The 23,324-nt window shown below is 44.9% G+C and overlaps 1 protein-coding gene across 1 annotated transcript in view; it reads right to left on the bottom strand.

Moving 5' to 3' along the window:
* Positions 1 to 5,317: 5,317 nt before the first annotated feature.
* rsu1 (Ras suppressor protein 1) overlaps positions 5,318 to 23,324 on the bottom strand; it is a 25,828-nt gene continuing 7,821 nt past the window's right edge. The window contains exons 8-9 of the mRNA XM_079755138.1: positions 20,056 to 20,188; positions 5,318 to 7,067 (exon numbers count right to left, since the gene is read on the bottom strand). Coding sequence (XP_079611264.1) covers positions 6,965 to 7,067; positions 20,056 to 20,188 — 236 coding nt within the window. The 3' untranslated portion in view covers positions 5,318 to 6,964. The remainder of the gene's footprint in view (positions 7,068 to 20,055; positions 20,189 to 23,324) is intronic.

Here is a 23,324-nt window from a genome sequence, read left to right on the forward strand (position 1 = left end):
ATCATCATCCATTACAGCAGGGTCTGAGGTTGTGTTAGGACAGGGTCTCACCAGTATTCCCCCTCCCCCCCCCCCCCCCAGTATTCCCCCTCCCCCCCCCCCCCCCCCCCCCCCCCCCCCATTAAGGTGTCAAGGTGCAGGCCCCTTAAAGACAACCAGAACCGCCCCAACACACATCCCACCCATAAATCAAGCCGGGGAGAAATCAATGGGCTTTGGTTAGCCCAGGACCTACCTCGTCCTTGGAAGGCGTGAGATGAATCCAAAGAAGAGGCGTTGGCGGATTAAAAAAAAAAAAACTTGTGATGGGAGAACGTAAACTTATAATTAGAGGAACAACCTAACAAGGAAAACAAGACTAAATTCACCTGAGGTGAACCTTGGTTGGAGACAATCACTTGGCGGCCATTTTTTGTTGTGGGATTTATTTCGATTCAGTTTTCAATGTTTGCGTTGTTGTTGTTGTTGTTGTTGTTGTTGATGTTGTTGTTGTTGTTGAGCAGCTAAAGTAAACAGGGCTAGTTGGAAAAAGGTCACGACTACACGCCCACTCTGAGTAATGACAGATTCCCACCAGCAGGGGCTTCATTTATCAGCCGGAGCTTAACTTTTTTAATAGACCCCGACTGAATTGCGATAGAGTCTGGGTCAGATTGCCATTACTCTGGATCTCCTTGGTGATGAATCGCCCACTATGGGATTAGGTTGGAAATAGGGCTTTGCTTCTTTCTTTGTCTATTACTTCCCAACTTTTAGGAGCAGTTTGTGAGGAACGTCATGACGGGCTCCGTTTTAGGCTATAAAGATGCTTCAGAAGAACAGGAACACCATGACCTCTTGCCTACTTCAAAAAAACATGCCATTTCTAATCATTTAAGGCACTTTAGAGGTGTAAATTGCTGGATTGGGCCGAATTAGTCCAACAACCTCCAAACCAATAGGGGGCAGCATATCGCCAGACAGTTGTGGCGCACATGCCTTTAGTATGCTGAACGTCTGAACCGCATATCAACAAACTGGCTTACGTGTAGACAACATATTATCACTTACGTGTAGACAACCTATTAGTAAGGTAGACAGGTTGGAAGGCTACGGCGTAGTTCTGAAGTGAATCACTTAGTGCGTAGGTGCTCTTTGTTATGCAAAAACATCGTTTCTAAAAAGATAAGCTGACCAAGGCAGTCTTCTTAAAGTTAAAAAAGCTTTAATAAATAGGCTAATTCATAATATAATTCTTAAAGTTGCCAACATGTTTCGGCCATTGCAGGCCTTCCTCAGGGAATGAATAATAAACAAGGTGTACCGGCAGGTATATCAAGTCATAACTATTAAACTTGCTCCAGCTGGAGTAGGAGGAGTTAACAAATTACTCATAATGAGGCCTAAATCTTGCAATATGATCACAAAGTACATACATATCCATGACCAACATAGAATGGATCCAATGTTGAATAACAATCAAAATAATTTAAACAGTCACAAAAAAGCTCATCAACTCTAAAGGAAGACCACTGTTTCAATAGAATCATTCAACCCTTGGAATGCCGTCGCATCTAGTTTATAGATCCATTGATTTGGTTTAGCGTTTTTTGTCTATCATCCCTCCGTGGCCGAAACATGTTGGCAACTTTTAAAGAATTCTATTATGAATTAGCCTATTTATTAATGGTTTTCTTTTTAACTTTAAGAAGAGTGCCTTGGTCAGCTTATCTTTTTAGAAACATATTATCACTGTCAGTAACGTTATACAAGTAGCTACTTTACAAGCTATCGATACAGAGCTTAAGTGAGCATTGCTGATCTTTACTCACCAGTCTAGAAGCGGCGTTACAAGTTCAGCAACAAACGTATTTCCTTTATTCGCCACAGACTCTACAGCAGTGCAAAGCCTCTCCAATGTTAACGCTTTCTATTTCTATCATTTATTTTACTTGCAAAGTGGTATTACGAGACGTTAAGGCAGCTGCTAGCCAGGCCAAATGTCTAACTTTATTAAATACTGCAGCAACTCAAGACATAGTCATCTTTGACACAACGTCAAAAGAGTTATTTCTTCACATTCTGTTGATAACTGTAAGAAGGTCCAGACTGTTGCGTTTTCTTTATAGTCACACTTTGCGATCATATAATATGTATAGCCTACACACACTAGCACAACTGTGCCAGAAATTTATATTGGCAAAAAGACCCACTTGTGGTGTTTGTAAACCAAACAAGCAATTGACGAATGAGGTAGTATACTCCAATACCCGTTGCCAGAGGTATCCCTGAATCAGATGCAGCATTGCACAGATTTGTCTCGGCCACTAGCTTTTGAAAGTATCCAACTGAAAAAATCCCACTGATACCTTCATGCCTCCCCCTAAATCCACTCCCCTGAAACACATAACTAGTTCACTAGCCAGGCCTAGCCTTATTGAATATTCCGGTCAATCAATTAATTTGGGTCAAATGATTGGACGGGTTAATTAAAGGCCTGCAACAGCCACAGATACCAGATTTGGATACCAGAGAATTTCTCAAATTCTCTGGTATCCAACCGAATTTCAGAATTTTAACAAAAATCAAACAAAAAGATGCATATCAAATTTATTGCCGCCCTAGCTTTAAAACCAGTAGTCATTAATCAACTCAAATGTAGGCTATTTATTGAGTAATAACTGCCTCATTGTACACCACAAGCCTTACAAAACGTTCAAGACATAGGCCTACTTAACATTGCTGGAATATTTGATGTTGAACGCAATCGTGGACACTACAGTCGTTATAATTTAACATCTAATCGAGAATAAGGTAAAGTGGGATCCATTTTCAGATGTTCATGACAACATAAAATGCAACATTAAACATTCTTTCTTGACAGAGTTCACAATATGGTCTTCATCCTATCATATATAGCCATTGAACTGAATGTGAAATCCGGGGGTCAGGTTCAGTGGGCTGGCAAGACAAGCTGGATGCAGCTTATGTCGCTCTTTATTTGCCTATGTCCCGTTAGAGGAGATCCAAATTTCAATAAGGCCACCTGGTTCTTAAATTGTATAATAAATTGTCTAGTGTTTGACTCGCAGCCGAAAGACACTGGGTGTCTTTTTCCCATAAGTCTATCTGGAGGCATCTCTGACCAGGATCCCTAACCCCTACCTGGTCATGAGTGACCTGTATCTTAATTCAAAGTAATCTAAATATAGTAATATAAATAATGCATGTGGAGGGCTGTTGGCTGACCAAGCTGCACATTGCGGTTGACAACAGGAGCTGGTCCTTAGGATCATAATGACTGTAACTATTATTATTACTGTGAATGAGGAAGTGGGTAACGAGGCATTAGTAGATATCTGTATTTACTGTCGTTTGTTTACCCCTGTCATGCAAATGAGTGTCTGTATAAGGTTGGGTAAAGGTTAAATATGGATTATCCATTTCAGGTGCAACAATACGCAATTCCCCATCCACTTGTGGATGGTTTACTGAAGGGTAAGCATTTTAACTGAATATATGCCGGTGAACCACCATCACCTTCCCAGCCAATGGCCATGCGTCAGTTCCCGTGCATGCGTCATATTTGCATATATCCGCCGGGAAATGCAGGGCCTGCCGCTGCTAGCAGAGCATTAAAGGGGGAATACATTATGCAAATACAATGAATGGCGCAATTAAATTACACCTTGAAAAAATATATTTTTGCATTGTACGTATAGGATGACCAATGATACAAAAATGGCTGCCACAAGTCCCACCCTAAAACGGTGTACAGTCTTACAAGACCTCATGAACTGCGGGGATGGAATATGTTTGTAGGAGCTGGGTCCGTGCGGAACAACTGTGACGTTATTCATGATAGCCAGCGCATACACTGACCCTGATATGAAACGTTGATGCTATTTCCGCAGCTGTTCTTTGTATGATTTTCCATGTGTTTCTCCCCCCCCCCACTCCCCCTCATTAGTCTCTGACCCTGGCGTGTGATGCAGCATGTAAAACTGTTGACCGCGGTGAATAGCTTACAGTCGAAATTGAAGGCTACGTTGTGAAGAGGAGGCCGGGGAGTATTTATATATAATGCTGATGATGATGACGAGGTTGGTGGTGACGTGAGAAAGAGAAAGTTGGACTGAAATGTGTGGAGAGGAGAGTGTGAGAGCAGCGTGTGTGTGTTGCTGTGTGTGTGTGTGTGTGTGTGTGTGTGTGTGTGTGTGTGTGTGTGTGTGTGTGTGTGTGTGTGTGTGTGTGTGTGTGTGTGTGTGTGTGTGGACAGGAGTCCCGTGGTGAGTATGCGCCGCTCCGATGGCCAAACAGATGTGCCTGCTGCGCCCGTGACTGTGTGTGCGGTGTGTGAATAGGCAGGCAGGGTGGATACACACACACACACACACACTCTGATGCTCTCTCACACACACACACACACACACTCTCATGCTCTCTCTCACACACACACACACACACACACACACACACTCTCATGCTCTCTCTCACACACACACACACACACTCTCACGCTCTCACTCACACACACACACACACACACACACACACACACACACACACACTCTCATGCTCACACACACACACACACACACACACACACACAGACACACACTTGAAAGCAGTAGCAAACATGCACAGAGGGTTCTGTACTAATATACTTTGTTTCGAAATATTTTTTTTTCGCTTGCTTTCTCTTACACCCCTTACCCCCAAAGACACACGCACACAGCACTCTCTCTCTCACACACACACACACACACACACACACACACACACACACCAGCCAACCAGTCAAGGCTTGTTTGGAGTAGCACAGGAAACAATGCTGAAAGGATGACAGTGAGAGTGAGACACAGACGTGTGAGAAGTGATTTTTTATGCAGACTGTAACAAACATCCTATGTTTACTGGAAGAGTTGTTCCAAGAGTACATTTATATGTCTAAGACGTCTCCAATCTGGTCTGTAGGTTTCATACAGGAATAGCATTATAAGCATGTCTTGTACCGGACAACTGTCCCTTAGCTGGTTGTACATGCTGCTTTAAAGGCCTGTTATACATCTCATTCAGGGCGATTCATTCCAATTTTGCCTTAGATATTTTATGGAAGTTTAAGGTCAAATCTATTCAACCACGTTAACAATATTGAGTTGAATTTTATATTGGACTATGCACTTGTATGTGTATATGAATGTGTTAATAATAATTTCTTAAACTATGCTGCAATATTGATGCATTAGAGTTGAGGCAGAAATAAATATTGAATTGTTGAAAATGATGATTGTGGCAATAGTGTCCAGCAGAATACGGCCAAACAACATTACGCAAACGATAATGCTTTATTCAAAATAATTGATACACAGAGCAAATGGTACATGTAACAGTGTATCGTGGCACCAGAGAAAAGCATGAAAAAAATGAATACAAAAGAATTACAGTGATTACATTTGTTCATTTTGCAAAAAGCTGTCATGTGACGTCCTGCACATTTCAACTTCTTTTGTATTCGGCATTAATACAGAAGAATTGGAGTGATTACAATTGTTTATTTTTCAACAAGTTGTGATGTGACGGACGGTAAGGTGAGTGCGTCAATTCTTTCTTCTTCTTCTGCGTGCTCTTTAAAAATAACTTGTTCCCGTGAATCAGGGCTAATGTTGGGTTCCGGGTTTGTCCCAGATAGGAGGGATAACACTCAGAGCCAACGGAAAAGAGAAATAGAACAATTGAAATCAGTCTTTCTTACAGGAGCACACCACATGCGTGCGCTCGTGCGCGCACACAAACACACACACACACACACACAGTGAAAGGAACACTATAAAAGGAGCTGTAATTAAGTCCAGTTGGAGAAATTGAGGAGCTACAAGTGGGTATTGTACTTTAAGGATGTTGTTGAGTACATTAACTCAGTCTTTTTCAATCGCAAGGGTGACATGTATGAAAATAATATCTAAGCATCATTGTCAATGTCCTATTGTTCAGATTTACTAAAAGTGGAGAAGCCAAGATGTCTGATGGAAGGCAAAGACAGCAGAAAGAAAGTCAGAGAGAGACAATTGAACAGCAGGCAATTACAAACAAAGCGACTAAACTAAAAAGGCACTAGGTTTGTGTGTATGTGTATTTGTATATATGCGTCTGTGACTGCGTGTGAGTGAACGAGAGAGATTCTTCTTCCCTTGTGGTTGTGACCCAACAGCTAACAACCCCTCTAAATCATGCCTTAAACACAGCTATGAAACACATACAAACACGTGTGTGTGGGTCTGGTGGTCCCCCCGGGTTGTTTGAGCCCTCTTCCTGACAGGGGCCCCAGGGGTTGATCAGCCGCTGGTGGGGCCCCATGGCGGCTTGCTCCCAGCCAGACCTGAGTCAGTGGGGGCTCCACAGATCACAGTAAGGGCCCGGCTTACGAAGAGGACAACAAAGTCAAGTGTCCGGCTGTCACACGAGAAGAAGGCGAGTTCCCTGCAACCGTCATGAAATGGATTTAAGATTTGGTTGTTTGCTCGATGTGAAGTGTGGTTTCAACCAAGCCAAAGGGCAGATAGGCTTGGATTGGCTTGCCGCTATGTCTGGTCACATCTCCTTATGTACGTGCGACCGACAGTAAAATTAAACCATGCCAAGGAATACAGCTTGCCGTACAGGATATGCATGTTTAAAGAGTTGAAAAGAAGATTTTTTTTTGTTTTAAAATCTGAAATCATCATTTAATCAGTACAAAACAGCTGCAGACCGGCAGAGAACAGAGTCTGGTCCTTGGACCCCCTCGCACAGCCGGAGTACGACGACTCAAGGAGGCACTGCTGCTACAAGGACTTCAGAAATACAAAGCAGTATAAAATGAACGATAAATAAGGACACCAAAGAGATAAAATAAACAGGGAAAATTCAAATGAAAACAAAATGGGTGTTAAAAGGCACATGCAGTGAGAGCAGGTCTAGCCTCTCCTCTTCCATCCTTCCATCATCACTTGTTCTTGGCGGCCAGCGGCTTGCGGCTGATCTTCTTGCTCTTGTCCGTGTTCTTCTTGGGGGGCTCCGGGTTGGCCTGCAGGTTCCGACCGTACAGGCTGGGGAGGAGAGGGAGAGAGAGACGGAGGGACAGGATAAGCATACGATTATAGACAAGGGGAGAAAAAAGGGGAAAGAGAGAGCGAGAGAGAGAGACACTTAACAAATGCACTTTTGCTATCAAAGCCCCTTCCCCGGAAAAAAGGGGGATACAACATTATCAAAAAGGAAATCTATGTATATGTTTGAAAGAGTGTGTTTTTATGAGCAAGAAGCTCCCCTCCCTCTCTCTTCTACCCAGCTGAGGGCCAGAGAGAAGCAAAAAAACAAAATCAAGGATGCACACAAAGAGACAATTATTTCTAAACTGAGCCATTCCAGAGAGGGAGAGCAGAGCAGGAGAGGAAGTGTGTGTGTGTGTGTGTGTGTGTGTGTGTGTGTGTGTGTGTGTGTGTGTGTGTGTGTGTGTGTGTGTGTGTGTGTGTGTGTGTGTGTGTGTGTGTGTGTGTGTGTGTGGAAAGAGCAAGTGAGCGAGATAGAGAAAGAGAGAGAGGGGGTTAACACAGAGACAGAAGCACAGGGAACGGCCCTTTCCACTTCACTGAGCTCTCCCCTCTCTCTCTCTCTCTCTATATCTCTCTCTCTCTCTCTCTCTCTCTCTGTGTGAGCCAAAGCCACCCAAGGGGGGGGGGGTAGTGACAGAGATAGAATGAGAAAAGAAAAGGGTGGTGGTGGTGGTGGTTGTCCGCCCGGATACTGCGGTGGTAACTGACACTAATAGGGCGATCACAGTGAATGTTGACTAAGCGCCTGATCATTACCGAGCCCGACGCCAACCCCACGCACCTGACCGCACATCAGGGTCTGTGTGTGTGTGCGTGTGTGTGTGTGTGTGTGTGTGTGTGTGTACAGATAATCTTTTTGTGGCCAGGGCCATACCGAAAAAAACAAGTGGGTCATTGACATCCGTTTTTTTTTAAATGGAAATGAAAGAGGATGAAAACATAAAGCCAAATGAACTCTGCCCTTTGAGATCTTGAGGTCGGATTGCAGAGCAGCTAAATGTCATGAGTTTCTGCGCTTGATTTGAGGGAGCATTCAATATTTACTAAAGGCACGTATGGGACGCACATATAAAACACAAACACAAACTACCCCCAAGATGTGGGGATGGGTTGAGAGAACATTTCTAAGGTTTGAGCTAAATGCTTCACAGTATAAATGTATAACTTCGGTGTTTAGGTCAAACCTTAGATGATGGGTGTCATTTAATTATTCTTTTTTTTTTTATTAGACCACAACAATTGTTGAATGACAAACACAAACAGTTCATTCTGGATAGGCTGGACAGCCCCGGGACGAGCATAGGCAGCTCATCTTTGATCCTGAAACAAACATCTATAGGAGTCCATGGTGAAGACAGATTCCACTAGACCAGGAAGTGTACATCTCTTACACACAGGCAGGCAGACCTAAACCCCTTTGTTTCACCCCTGGTAGTAGAGCAGAGTGGAAGGGGGGCCTGCCGGCCCCCGATGGCTCCCCCTGCAGCGGGTCGGCCCTCTTGGGGAATGGGAAAATGCCAACTCCTCCCCACTCCAATACCCTTCTCTAAATACCACAAATAACCAAACTCGGAGAAATAAGAGAAAAGGATACAATATGCTGAACTTGTGTACATGCGCGCACGCGCGCGCGCACACACACACACACACACACACACACACACACACACACACTTTATATTATTTCCCCTGCAGAGCTTGTCCAGTCAGCCGTACAGTCACGCTCCCAGAGGATAAAGCCCACTCTGAAACTCGGTGGAACCCTAAAACACCCTGTCAATACGGGCTGTACTAATACTAGTCAAAGTAGTGGTAGTAATTGGGCTAAGGGGGCCACATAGAGAGGACAATTATGTAAAGCTTACCGCTAGCACTAATGTAGGTTTAGATCGGACTTAAGGTCTTGTGCACGTTTGTGTTCCGACGTTAAAAGTTACGATGCATCATAAAATGTAGCTTTTTGTTAAATGATTTGCGACTTAATTAATCATTCATTCAAACTGAAAGGGAACAATAGCATCTAAGAATATCTCCACCAGCAAGTACAACTTGCTCCAACTCTGTGACCGTGGGACTGAACGGATCGATCGGGATGGCCACAACGCAAAGTAAGCAAGGACTGTTACAAAAAAGATAAAGTTTTCTTGGGGGAACAAACCAACAATCAAACCCTCACTGCCCTTCAGCATTTCATTTGACCAAGAAGGAACAAGCCATTTTTACAGGAAGTAAGGGAAGAACATGGATCTAAAGGTGAGGATGCCTCCGTTATGTAAGAGATAATGTCATTATTGTGAAATTTATTTTATTGATGTAAAAATGATTTTATTGCTTCGGCTGGAATAAATAGTCTGTTCGATTCTGCAGTTGGAACTTTGCCCATTGCAATGCTCTGGTATTCAAAAATAAGACCCTGTAATTATGATATTTACTAATCAGAATCCAGTACTGAACAAAGCTATGTAATAAAGTGCCCTTAACATTGACAACATCATGTAACCAGACACATCAACCAGTGCCACAGGATGCAATGATATATATATATAAATGAGAGAGAGAGAGAGAGAGAGCAACCAAAGGCGAGACGTAAGACAGATAAGTCCAAAGTGGAATCTTTTGATTGATTGGGCAAGAGCCTTTTAAAAGGGAGGGCAGGATCGCTCATTCGATCGATAAACAGTCCAGCCGTGCTTCCACATGGGGCTGCTGTAACAAGGGGGCGGGGCACCAGTGTAATTGTGGATCTCTCTGGGCTGATGAATGGGCCTGGGAGAGTACAGCGATATAGATATAGAGGAGGAGGCTCCATTAGGTGTCTCATAAAAGAGGAGGAACTAAGGAGGGATCAATGTGTGCGTGTGCCTGTGAAGAATAATGCTCCTAATTAATGACACAGAGAAAGCCCTGTGTTAAAGCCCCAAAAAGGGGTTTATTGAAGGAGGCTCCCTCTAAAGGAGCAGGGGTGTCATTGTAGCTTTAGTGTGTTGTTAATGGAAGTTAAGTGGGCCTCTTGCGGAAGTGTGTAGGGTTTGGCGGTCCATGCTGAGTTACGTCCATGAACACATGATTAGCTTCCAGCAAAGCAACAGCCGCTATGAGCCGACAATGTCTATGACATTATAAGGAAAGACAGAGGTGCTGACTTTTCGTTTTTCCCATCCATGTTAGGATGATAGGGATGCCCGTTTGGCTTCAGTTTCTTTCAGAACGCCAAACAAAGCTGCGATCTGATTGGACGTCCATGTGCAGAATCCGAGCCGGCCGCTACGGCCCCAGGGCAGCGACTATGCTATGTTTGGCTTCAACCCTCAACTCCTGAAGAAAACAGTGGCAACCCCGATGCCAAAAGCCTGTTATGTATTCGCTGCTTCAGTGACAGCTGTTGTCTGTTCCTAATCACCCGTCATCCCTCTAAAACTGCCACGCCTCGTTCTTGAGTGAGGCGAGAGCGATGTACGTTCTTCCAGTTCTGTCCTCAAGTAACTCCGGAACACTATGGGTTGTGTAGCAGCCATAGTTTATCCCCATCCCCCTTTCCCCAACACACACACACAAACGCACACTCACACAGTCATCGCCTCCACAGTGCTGTTTCACAGCACGTTGCAGGTTCTCAGTCGTCTACCAAATCCAGCCAGTGCTCTGGTGCGATCAAGCGCCTCCGTCGGTGCACGGGCTGGGACGTGGAGAGGGGGGGGGGGATCACGGTTGCTCATCTCTGGATGCATGAGCGCAGCGTTCAGAATACACCCCGGTCATGGATACAGGGGGACACAATAGGGCTGTGGCGATTAGTCGATCGATGGAAAATTTGTCAAACCTGATTTATTGATTAGGTATATTTGACTCGTCGTTTAAGTAATTTGTCAAGTTTAAATAACAAACAACATTTTATGTTGACGTTTGAGTCTAATATTTGGTTCGTGGATTATTATAAAAAGAAATGTTTTGTTTTTCTTGGCTGCTTGTCAGATAAAGCAAGCATTTTTTTTTCACTTTGAACTCTGGTAACTTTTGATCGCATTTGCTATTATGCATGACATTTTATAGACCAAATGATTGATAAAAAAAAAAATAATAATCGACTTTGAAAATAATCTGTTTTGCTGCCCTGGTGTAAAACAATTATATTTTAGATTTGGCACAGGGCAAAATGTATCAGCACTCGTTCTGTAATTTAATGAAGTGTCTGTGATGGATGTTCCTGATGGGGCTCCGTGATTCATATCCCAAACCCTTTTTTTTATATAGAGGAGAGAGAGAGATAGAGAAGTCTGACGTTCCCATGGGTCTTTTGGCCGAGTCCTCTCGACTCTCCTATGTCCGCTTTTTTCTGTGTGCCCCCGCGTACCAGCTGTCCTCTCCTCTTCCTCCCGGCCTCCGTCACAGTCTGCTGTACACTGGAGATGCCAGAGCCCAGGGGGAACAGAGGATATCCACCCTGCACCCCCCGCTCAACCTCATGCCTGGCACACACTAGACCATCTTTCAAATTTGGTAAAGGTGAGAGACCACACACCTAACGATAGATGAGGATAAAAGCAACTGTCTTGGTCTTCTGCGTTTGGTGTGCCAAAACAGCACACCATACGCTAATCAATTTCGTTCCCTAACAACCCAGGCCTGATTCTCAATCGCACTAGCACTCTCGTGATCAATCGATGGAGATGGTGTTAAAATAGATGTACATGTTGCATCAAGAGTCTCTCCCACATGACAATCCATCCATAAGGCTAAAGCCCCCTCACATGATCAGGGGAAAAAACTTTCTTCCCTCGTACTTTCAGACCCATTGACAAAGCGCAGAGCAGGTAGCCTGTATATACTGCTTTACATTGATGGGCAGGTACACAGTGTACCTGCCCATCAATTTACAGCAGTATATACAGGGTTTATGAAGATGAATGGATCAATATGTCAATATATTCCCACATCGAGTTTCAGATATGTTGCCAGATATGTTCCGATGCCATGGAATAAATATATATATATATATTCCGCGTGACTAACCCTTCTTCATTGCCACGAGGAACACGCAGACCCCTATTTGGACGACCAACTCCGACTGCGAATGCTCCAGATACGATAATGGAGAGTTGTTTTAAAGTGAGGATGTGCGAGGAGATCCGCGATTACACTTATTTATACAGTAAATCTTTGAAGGAATATAAAGACACACAAAAGGCGTTGATCTTCTAGCGAGAAATCACGCAGACACTTGGGAAAGGTGGTGCTGCCCAATTGGTTTCAGGGAAGTAAAAAAAGAAAAAACGCACCCTGTACCACTGAATAACGGGGCATTTACTGACAGGAGTCGGAAGATGGAAATCTCACTCAAAATTAGGCTAATCATCCCGAAGTGTGGACCCAGTACACATCCCCATAAACACAGAGTGTAACAAGTACTCACACAAACACATACACACACAATAAAGTTACTAACTTAGATTCTAAAGTAGTATTATATAATAAACACCAATTACTATACGAGTTTTGTCTCTATGCATGTGTCTTTAGCGGTATAGACGCCGATCAACCAATGGATTTTGGAAGGGGGAGGTGAAGAGGAGGCGGTTAATGGTATCAGATTCCTGACTGTGTCTTTACAGAACTCTCCTATTCCACACGGCTTAATTAATCAAGGCAAAGCTTGCTCACTGTGTTTGCAAGTGTGTGTGTGTGTTATTTGCAAGTGTGTCTGTTTGCAAGTGTGTGTGTGCGTGTGTGTGTGTGTTATCGTTTCACCCCTTTTGCCGCGTTTTTTGCACACTTGTGTTGCATTTTAAGAGTTGAAAGGCCTGTGTGTGTCTGTGTTTGTGTGTTTGTGAGTGTGTGCGTGTTCAGTCCTTGTTGGCCCCTTGATAAATGTGCCCGGATGTCATAGGCCATTGATCTGATACCAGCTTTGCGTTTTCACTGGAACTGCAGGCCAATTTAGCGGGCTGCTATAAACGTGACGCAGAAATGCTCCCGGAAATACATAGATATATAGAATACATATGTGTGAGATCTATGAGTATGGTGGACCCGGAGGGAGGAGGAGAGCAGTGGGGGCAGTGGGACTGGGGCAGAGCATAGATCGGAAATAAGTTACATTCATTAACATGTGCTACAAACCAGCACGGCTCTCGACTAATGGCAACAGAACATGCAGCCAGCAATTGCGCCATGGCTCGATCAAACAACACAGTGCTTATGTGTATTTATATATAAATATATTATGAATCTTATATCCATTGCTTTTGCCATATGAGTTGATATGGTTTTGTCATAAGCAGCACTTTAAGGTTTGAGTAACAAACCTTAAAAGGGAAACTTCAGGGGAGAGAGAGAGAGAGAGAGAGAGAGAGAGAGAGAGAGAGAGAGAAAGAGATGCAAGAAAGAGGGGGCAAACATAAAGAGGGTAGACAAAAGTAAGAAAAGCATAGAATTAAAGCAAAGTATACATTAAGGTAGATGGAAGGAATGCAAGGCTCGGGGGAAGACAATTGAGGAAGGAGAAAAAGGACCAGGAATGACAATTGTGTGAAAGGATTGGGGCAAAGTTAACTAACAAAAAGTGCAGATGGAGGAAGTAACACAACAGAACCAGTGAGAGAGAGAGCAGGGAGGGAGATTGTGTTGTACTTGGCTAATGAGCTGTGTGATGGATAGGGTGTAGGGGTCTCCCCGACCAGTCCTCCCGATGTGTTTGTGTGTGTGTGCGTGTGTGCATGCGTGTGTGTGTGTATGTGTGTGTGGGACGGAGCACTGTCCTGCCCACCCTGAGCCCAAATAACGAGGAACGATGGGCTGCTGCAATCAAACGTGTGGTTGTGTGTTCGCCGCACACACATTCAAACCAGCACCCATGTTGAAGCTTCTTATATTCGTCTTCCACGGTAAAGGAATAGAACAGGATTTTATTTTTTTCCCCAATAAATTTAATATTACGAAAGGTTACTTTTATTGCTGGTGAAATTGTCCATTGTGGATTAAGACAGCACACCAGTGGCCATTCTTTAGCCCCACACACCCTTTAATCTAGTAGAAAGTGACTGAATGAAGTGGGGCAGAAACACCCCACACACTTTTAATGCATTCATTGAACATCCCAGATAGGGCTGTGTGTATGTGTTGATTAAACCTGACCAAGCAGCAATCACTTTACCATGAGAGCAGAAGAGAACATGATCCAGAGAGAGAGAGAGAAAGAGCTTTTAAAGCCTTTTAAAGACTGGTGCTATAGACCTGCTTCACCAGCCACGCTGTACAATGTGGAACCCAAGCAGCAACAAGTGGTCTTCCTCTCCACCTCTCTTCCTGCTGCTCTTTCACTGTCACTCTCAGGCACACACACATTTACCTACATTTATCTGCCCACGTTAAAGGGAAGAGGACCAACCCTAACAGTAGCAAATCAATGCAGTATCCCAGAGGCACCGAGGGCATCACATAGATCGGTCTGTCCCACACCTTCTCTAACACACCTTTGTGTTGAGCGTCTTCTACTTACTTATTGCAGAATATCTTTAATTCCACCTCTCAAATGTGGCCTTTCTTTCATACTGTTATTTTAAACAGTTTCCCTGGAAAGTGCTTTCCCCTGGAAAGCACTTTGTACTTCTGTCTTGTATGAAAGGTTTTTAATTCCCAAGCACACACAACATGTCTCTGTGTTTTAGAAAAATGATTTGTGTTGTGGCTTTACTGGCATCAGATATTTTTTTACTGCGGGTCATTCCTCCAATACCAATACATATTGTGGCAGTATCTGTATCGTAACGATGCTTGCCAATTATTCTGTCTTTAACAATCCGCTTATAAGAGACTCGGTGCCTGGGGGGAAAAGTGCAGCGTTGCCGGGCTGAGAAGGGACTCACGCATGCACACACACTCACACCACTAATTGGCTGTTAATGATGCGGCGGTTGGAAGTCGAGAGAAAAACCCAATAGCTACAGAGGGCAGCGCGCCTCTGCTCCTTGACAGTGTGTGTGTGCGTGTGTGTGTGTGTGTGTGTGCGTGTGAGCTCCATCTATTATCAACTCAATAAGAGAGTCTGTCCCTAAACACTGTTCAAGGGGCCGAGCCCTGGCGGTTCCATCTCTTTAGAGGAGAGGAGTGTAATTGTACACATAATGAGGGTGAATTACATCTCGCTGTGGTGTTTATGGCGTTAAGAATTGAAGAAGGTTGTTTTTTTCAAACCACCTTTGCAGTGTTCCTAATTCTTCGGAGTTGAAGTGCAATCTCACGGGTGTCTCATCAAGCAGTCGTTATAATGACATCTGAGATACACATCTGACTGATTATAAATCACGCTTGTGATTTGAATGCATGGCGGGAAAGTAGCCTAGTTTTGAACATACATACTACTGCAGATGCAAGGGCTTTCATCAGTGGGCCATAGGCTCCCTCAGCATTGTGTTAAAGCATTCAACGATAGACAGTGACTTAACTGAAATTAACTTGCATCACCTGCAAATCTTTAGGGGCTCTTTGAAATTGTCACTTTAAGGCGCTTTTAACCTGGGGTGGGACCAGGGAGTCATATCAAAGATAGGATGGTTACGACAGAGAAAAAGAAGCAGACGGATGGAAATACAGAGAAGATCACAACATTCCACAGAGGGCGCAATGAATAAAAGATAATGTAACGTGGAGGAAGAGCGGGGGGTGGGGGCGTGGGCCTGAACGCATGTTAATGTGCACAGACTACATGGCTGAGCAGACAGGTTTGGCTTGTTGTCAGTAAACACCAGCACGCCGATTCCTCTGTCAGTAAAACAAGTGGCCAAATGAAATATGCATGGGAAATAAACACACGCGCACACACAGATGCACACAGACAGACACACACAGACACACACACGCTTGTGCATGCACAGAATAAGTTTGTTTATCAACCGCAGGTTATCCTAATGTACAGGAACTGCCTGTATGGGAGATCAGATCAGAGATAGATATCTGTGTGAAGGTCTGATCATAAGGTGCCTGCTTACCAGATATATTATGTATTCATAACCCTGACCCTGATTTCTTGACTGAAACTTGAAATGTCTTTCTAAATTTGCTAAATGGGTATTGAAACAGTCGATCAAAACAACACTGTCCCGTTGGATGCTGTCGGGTCTGCCAGATATGTTGTTATCATTCGCCCCTCACGCACAGTATTGCATGACACAGCCTTTGTCGAGATGAAGCTCATAAATGAAGCACCCATCAGGGGGCAGGCAGACGTTGGTGGGCCAGATGGGCTTTGTCTGCCAGCGTGTGTGTGTGACCGGCGTCTGCACAGAGAGGGAGAGGGAGTGTGAGGGAGTTGAAGGACATTTAGTCAGGTGTGAACAAAAGCTGTGACGCCACAGAGGAGGATCTCCGTCGGACGAATTTGTTATCACCTGTCTGATGACAGACCCCTGCAAGCAGCGCACACACACACAAACACACACACACACACATCACTATGTCACACTTAATCTTCACTCATTTCTTTCCTTTCACACACACACACACACACACACACACACACACACACACACACACACACACACACACAAGTTGCAAGCAACTCGAATACCTTCATTAAAGGAAAATCTAACAAAGTACACAAAGTTCTCCAAAGGGCTTTAAGAGTGGACTAACATATTATAGACTTTATTTTCAAATATATAAACATATTAGACTAGCATTTAATATTTTGCCTGAAATGTTAGATATTTATATTAAAACCCCAATTGATCAAGGCAAGACAAGTTCCTAAAATGATCTATTAACTTGCTCAGAAAATAATTTGGCAAGCTCTCGGACAGCATGAGTTTGAGAACTGGTGTTACTTGAAGTAATGATCGCGGGGGCGGGATGGATTATCCGACTCAAGGTTTGACACGAGAGACAGGAGGGGACCCGGGGCTAGCCCCGGGGAGGGGGGGGGGGGGGCAAGGCATCGAAGGCACCAGACGCTGCGTGTGGAGCTGACAGCGGGAGAACCGAAAAAAAAAAAAGACCCTGACTAGGATAAGGGTCTGTGTCGTCGTGCGTGTGCTGGGAGCGGCCACGCTCAGGGGGCCGTGCGGCGGAGCGCCCGGGAGTGATTCATCACGGAGAGACGCCGGCCTTCTATTGGCAGCCTCAAGTGACCGGGCTGGGGGCCGCCGTATCGAGTCACACGCCGCGCTCTTCATCATCGCACCTGGACAGCTGCTGAAGAGGCAGATATGACGATGACGGATCGGCTTTCGGAAATCTTAAGATCGATGGCAGCTCATAGCGGCGCTGTCTTCGTGGGGTACAGGGCGACGGGAGTGGCCGACGTTTGCATATTAACACGTACTAAATGGATGTCACATATCCGTTGGATCACCGTGCACTGTCACGTGCAATGAATAATAACTCCGACATTATGGAATTGTGATCATCAATTGGTGGTTTAAAGTGATTTTAGAACAGGTAGGGGCTGTTATCGATTTCACAAAATGTACACATTTATTGAAAACAAGTCATGATACTTCCACTAAGCAATATAGTTCCAAAAAAGAGCAAGGTGGTTGCCAAGCATAACATAAGCTAGCATACTTTCAGATTGGCGGCGCATTAAGACTAAAAATGAATCGTCATGCAGCCACAGGCAGTTTTGTATCGGCTTTGAGCCAATCAGAATGGCGGAACAGAACTATCCGTTTTTACAATGTGTAAAACGAATGTGTGCAGTGAAGGAGAGACTCAGAGCTTGTAAGAGAGCTGCCTCCTCCAAGACCTCCCTTCACGTCGTCCACCACGTTCTCCAGGGCGGTGTTCAACTGCCAACCTCCACCTCCCCGGGGAGCCTACAGACCGCAGGGTGTGTTGGGGGGGAGGGGGGGGGGCCGCCGCTCGGTGGAGTTTCCATGCAACAATACGAATACGAACGAGAGAGGAGGCTTCTGCTGAACGAGCGCCTGTAAAGGCAATTAAGTGTATGGAAAAAAAAAAAAAAAGGAAATAAAGAATGGCAGCTATAAACGTGAACCGAGACAGACACAAACGGGTGAAACGGTGCCCTGCAGGGAGCAGCTTCGACCGGCTCGGTTGGGATGAGGCAGCGGCAAGCATAAATATTCGAAGGCTTGAGGAGAAGGAGGATGGGGGAGGGAGGGGTGGGCTGGGGTAGGGGAAGAGACAGAATCACTCCTGAGGCGGGCTTGTACGCAATCGGCAATAACGTTGAGACATGTTCTTCTCCGATGCACGCATATGCGCGCACACGCACACACACACACACACACACACATGCGCACACACACACACACACACACACACACACACACACACACACACACACACACACACACACACACACGCAGCGGATCAGTTCCAGAGTGTGCCTTTTTAGAGCTCAGTGGCAGGGTGAAACCCTTTTCGGGGGAAAAGACGGATTTACGTCCGTTCCTCAAAAGACAAGCCAGAGCGATAGCAGCGCTCCGTCATTAAAGTACAACAGACCCCTGCTGGCGTTCCCCTCCTGTGCCGCCATCACACCTCCAGCGGTGCAAATATTAGATGAAACATAAAGTTGTTTGTGGGGTTGTGTTTGTGGATGATGGCTGGATGATTTAGGCAGCCTCACCTGGCTGAGTGTGATTGGACTCTGGGCCTTGGTGAGGCTGTACACCTGTTGCACATTGGGTTATCAGTGCGCACAAGTTGAACCACCTATCACCACAAACACAAACACACACACACACACACACAGACTCAGGGTGAGATCTCTCGCATGGCAACATGGACAATCAGGTTGTGTATCGTTACCTACAAACTTTACAACGAACCGGATTCAAAATCCCCACACTGCGTCCCGTGTTTTGAGGAGCCCAACAAAAGTCCCCTAGGTGGAGCGTGGCAGCCCCTAAGGTGGCGTTTATCAAAGGACATTGCTACATAGTTATTTTACATAGATACTGGGGAGGATTAAGCAACTGCACTCCTAAATTACTTTTGTTCAAATTCTGTCCTCTTTAGTCAGAGAAGCACAATTCATTTTAACGATAACCTAATTATAAAAGGTAATATATTTTATGATGTGAAGACCATTATCATTGCGTCAATTGTTCAACCTAATTGTGGCACTCCTTATGGTTAAACAACCTCACTGAAGATTGAACTGGAGTTTGTTATATCTCCTTTTGAAAAGGGCTAGGAAGCTCTATTCTGGTTCATAGTGAAATCATCTCTTCCTAGATAGTAGGTCTCGTTCAACGGTAAAAACGCCTGAGATTACGCTTGCAGGAGGTCTTGTATGAGTATTTCATTCCCTTCACTTCAAGCACATCAGGAAGATAAAGGCTCACTGTGTAAAATGTAGGAGCAGCTAGCAGTGAGGTTGCAGATTACAACCAACAAAATCCCCCTCAGCCATACCTTTCCAATGGCTATGATGCCTGGAATGGCCTGTATTGTGTACCATCAGACACTTCCAAAATGATGATCGTCGACAACAGCATCGAGTAGCCAAGTGTCGAGTCGTTCCGTGACAGATATATGTATTGTATTTAGTCTGAGGTCTGGATTAACTATAGCTCATAGTTTACAATTAAAAGTATTTTTTTGTTCAACGGTATTGCTTGTTCCGAATAATTTTTTTCAATGTCCAAGTCAATATAATAATTACAAATTATGGAACTTTAGATCCGCAAATTGCCATTGGCTGTACTACTTTACACACTATCACACAAAAAGTGTGTGATCTCTACTGTAGAAACATGGTGGTGCAACATGGCAACGCCATGTCGCCCTGCCAGATTGCACCACCATGTTTCTACCCTTTATAGATCGAAAGGGCTCATTCTAAGGTAACAAAAAAGACAACAATTCTTATTCCTCTGGAATTATACCCTACTAGAAACTAACTTATGAATATTAGATTCCATTTCTGACAAGTCCGTTCCGCTATTTGCTTCTAAAAATTCTACACAATGCACCTTTAAGGCCAGTGAACTAAAGGAGGGGAGGATTTTTTACTTACTACTTGTAGGTCTCGGAGCGGACATACTCGAAGACATGCGAGATGCCCAGCTGGAACTGGTCGGCGATGGGGGTGACCCAGGGGTTGTGATCGGCCTTGAAGACCTGCTTGGGGCCGGTCAGATCCAGGTTGCCTGGAGGGAGGGAATGGGGATGGGGAGAGTGTGAGAACAGATAGTTACAGTCAAAGAGTCGCTACAGGAGTCCCAAGGACAGAAACTAAAAGAAAGTGGTGCTGTGTAGATGGACTGCATGAAAGGAGCAAAGGAGCATGAGGGTGGAACTGGGAAGGGATATTTTTACACCTCACCAAACATTCAGAAGAAGTGAGACTAAGAAAAGTCACAGGGTTAGATGTGTGTGTGTGTGCTTGTGCGTGTGTGTGTGTATTTGAGATGAACAGGATAGCAATAGGGCTGGGGGGGGGGGGGGGGGGGGGCAGAGCGATAGAGTGAGAGCACCCCATGTGGTCATCTTGCCCCTCCATGTCAGGCTTCGCAGGCCAAAGCGCTACTGCAATTGATGCAAGGCACCTTGGGGCTAATTAACCAGCCTCTGATTAGCCTAACATAGCATGGCTTGTCATGCAGTGGGGGGGAGGGGGAGCACAAGATAAAGTTTTAGATGGGCGAAACTCAGTGTTAGAACACTACTACCCCCTCCACACCAATCAACCTAACATGGCTGACACACCGATATCACGCCAAATGAGAGATGGGCAGACAGTTGCGCACACACACACACACATAAACACACACACACTGCATTATTGATGGGCTAATAAAACATTATGAAGCACCGTTTTATTTGGATCTCTTTTCTTGCTCTTCTTGAGAATTGTGACACTTACACAGATAGCTACTGATGCATCTTGTGACCTGTTCTTATTCAGATAATCTTTTAATAAAGTTGTATCTCTCTTCTAACACTTATCTCAGCCACTTGGTGCAGTAGTGGTCCAACCAGACCCTGTTTGTATACTAGTGTCTGAACAACACTAAGCTAATGCCAAGAGCCCACCTGTCAAAAACAACTTTTCCTTCGCTTGTTCAACAAATCCTCTTTTTCAGTTGCAGATCTCTCCTTCAAAATGTTTTTGTCTGTGTGTGCCACTGTGTATGTGAGCATGTGTTTGAACGTGTGCGCGTATTTGTGTGCCTTTTTGTGTTTGTGAGCATGTGTGTGCGCCTGTGAATGTGTCCACGCATGTGTGTGTGTGTGTGTGTGTGTGCATGTTTATGCGCCTGTGGGTGTGCCAAGCATCTGTTTTGTGTGTGCGCTAGGCGTGCCTGCGTGTGTGTGTATCCCCTTCACTTTTCCCTTTACTCCTCCCTTCTCCCAGCCAGCAACCCTTTCCCTCTCTCTCTCTTGGCTGTTGTCTCTTGCTCTCTTTCTAACAAGGCTGGAGTGGAGCAAAGGGCTTATGGATCCGTGACAGTGTGGATTCTAATAAGCCCCTCTCTCCCTCCCTCTCCCTCTCTCTCCCCTCTATCATTTAACCCCCCTCCCCTCACTGTGCTCTGCTTATTCTTTGCATTTTTGCTTTTTTTCCTCTGTTCCATCTCTCTTTTATCCATGCACTAAACAAAAAGGCACTAATAGCCAGCCGGCTAGTTTCAGTCAATATCCCTACGGCCTGACAGACCCCGATTGGAGACAGGGGGAAACGATTAAAAGATACGTAGCGACAGGCAGACAGACAGCATGACAGACAAAGTGACATAAAGACATTCGCTACGAGCAGAAAGACAGAATGCAGAACGACAGATAGAGCAACATGGAGGGTGACAGACAGACAGAAGCAGTTGACTGAGTGGCAGTCAGCTTACAGATTCACTGGAATCCCTTTTTCTATACTTTTTGCCATCAACAGTGTATGTGTGTGTGTGTGTGTGTGTGTGTGTGTGTGTGTGTGTGTGTGTGTGTGTGTGTGTGTGTGTGTGTGTGTGTGTGTGTGTGTGTGTGTGTGTGGAGAGTAAGAGAGTGAGCAGGCTGTCAAGTGTGCGCTGGGATCCCTGGTGCCCTCTGTGAAGGGGTGAGTGGGGCTCTGTAAAGTGTTCAGTCTGGGTCTCTCAGTTTCTCTCCCTCTCTCTTCCTTTCACTCTCTCTCTCTCTCTCTCAGCCTCTGTCTGCAAACTACAAAAAAGTCATGCGAGTTCCACATCTCAACGTTCTTCATTCCCCCATGACTCAAATCTCCAGATGACGGAGTTGGCTGATTAAAAGGCTGGTTAAAATGGGACTTATTTGGGAGTTAGTGATTCGTTTTGGCAGTCTATTGCAGCACTATGGAGTGGATCACATTCTGGTATTTCATCAATTAAATTTCATTGTAATTTTGTTGCATTTTCTCTCAGAAGCCCTGTCATGTGTATTGTATTGCATGATGTCATGTATTTAAGTGCCACACTAATTAAACTCCAAAAGTTTGCCTCTGTAGTGTCTGAGGAAACACGTCATCCATAAAAACATCCAACAAAAGGCTTTAAAAGTAAAACCGAACACTATGTTTAAGCTCATCTACGGACATCATCAATCATTTAGGGGTGGGGCTTTTTTGATTCAGGGGCGGGGCTTTATTGTCATCCAATATCCTGCACAACATACTCCCACCATCAGATTATGGGGGGTGCAGCCATAATGTTTGATTGATGTTACCTGGTAACCCAAAACGTCCAGAAACGGCAAAAGCATTTAACCCACTACATCACCTTTCATCTTAAACAAGTTAGAAACCAAGGTTTGGTTTACGTGCTGTAAGTAACACCACCTGACCAGACCCAAATGAAAGCATATCACTCTGTGGCAGCAGTACCATTGCAGCTGAGTGTTCAGTACTGTGTACAGGTGTATAAGGGTCCAGCTGTGTGTTCAGTACTGTGTACAGGTGTATAAGGGTCCAGGTGTGTGTTCAGTACTGTGTACAGGTGTATAAGGGTCCAGGTGTGTGTTCAGTACTGTGTACAGGTGTATAAGGGTCCAGGTGTGTGTTCAGTGCTGTGTACAGGTGTATAAGGGTCCAGGTGTGTGTTCAGTGCTGTGTACAGGTGTGTAACGGTCCAGGTGTGTGCTCGGTACTGTGTTCAGTGCTGTGTACAGGTGTGTAAGGGTCCAGGTGTGTGCTCGGTCCTGTGTTCAGTGCTGTGTACAGGTGTGTAAGGGTCCAGGTGTGTGCTCGGTACTGTGTTCAGTGCTGTGTACAGGTGTGTAAGGGTCCAGGTGTGTGCTCGGTACTGTGTTCAGTGCTGTGTACAGGTGTGTAAGTGTCCA

This window comes from Pollachius pollachius (assembly GCF_949987615.1).
Source record: "Pollachius pollachius genome assembly, chromosome: 17".
Lineage (NCBI taxonomy): Eukaryota > Metazoa > Chordata > Actinopteri > Gadiformes > Gadidae > Pollachius > Pollachius pollachius.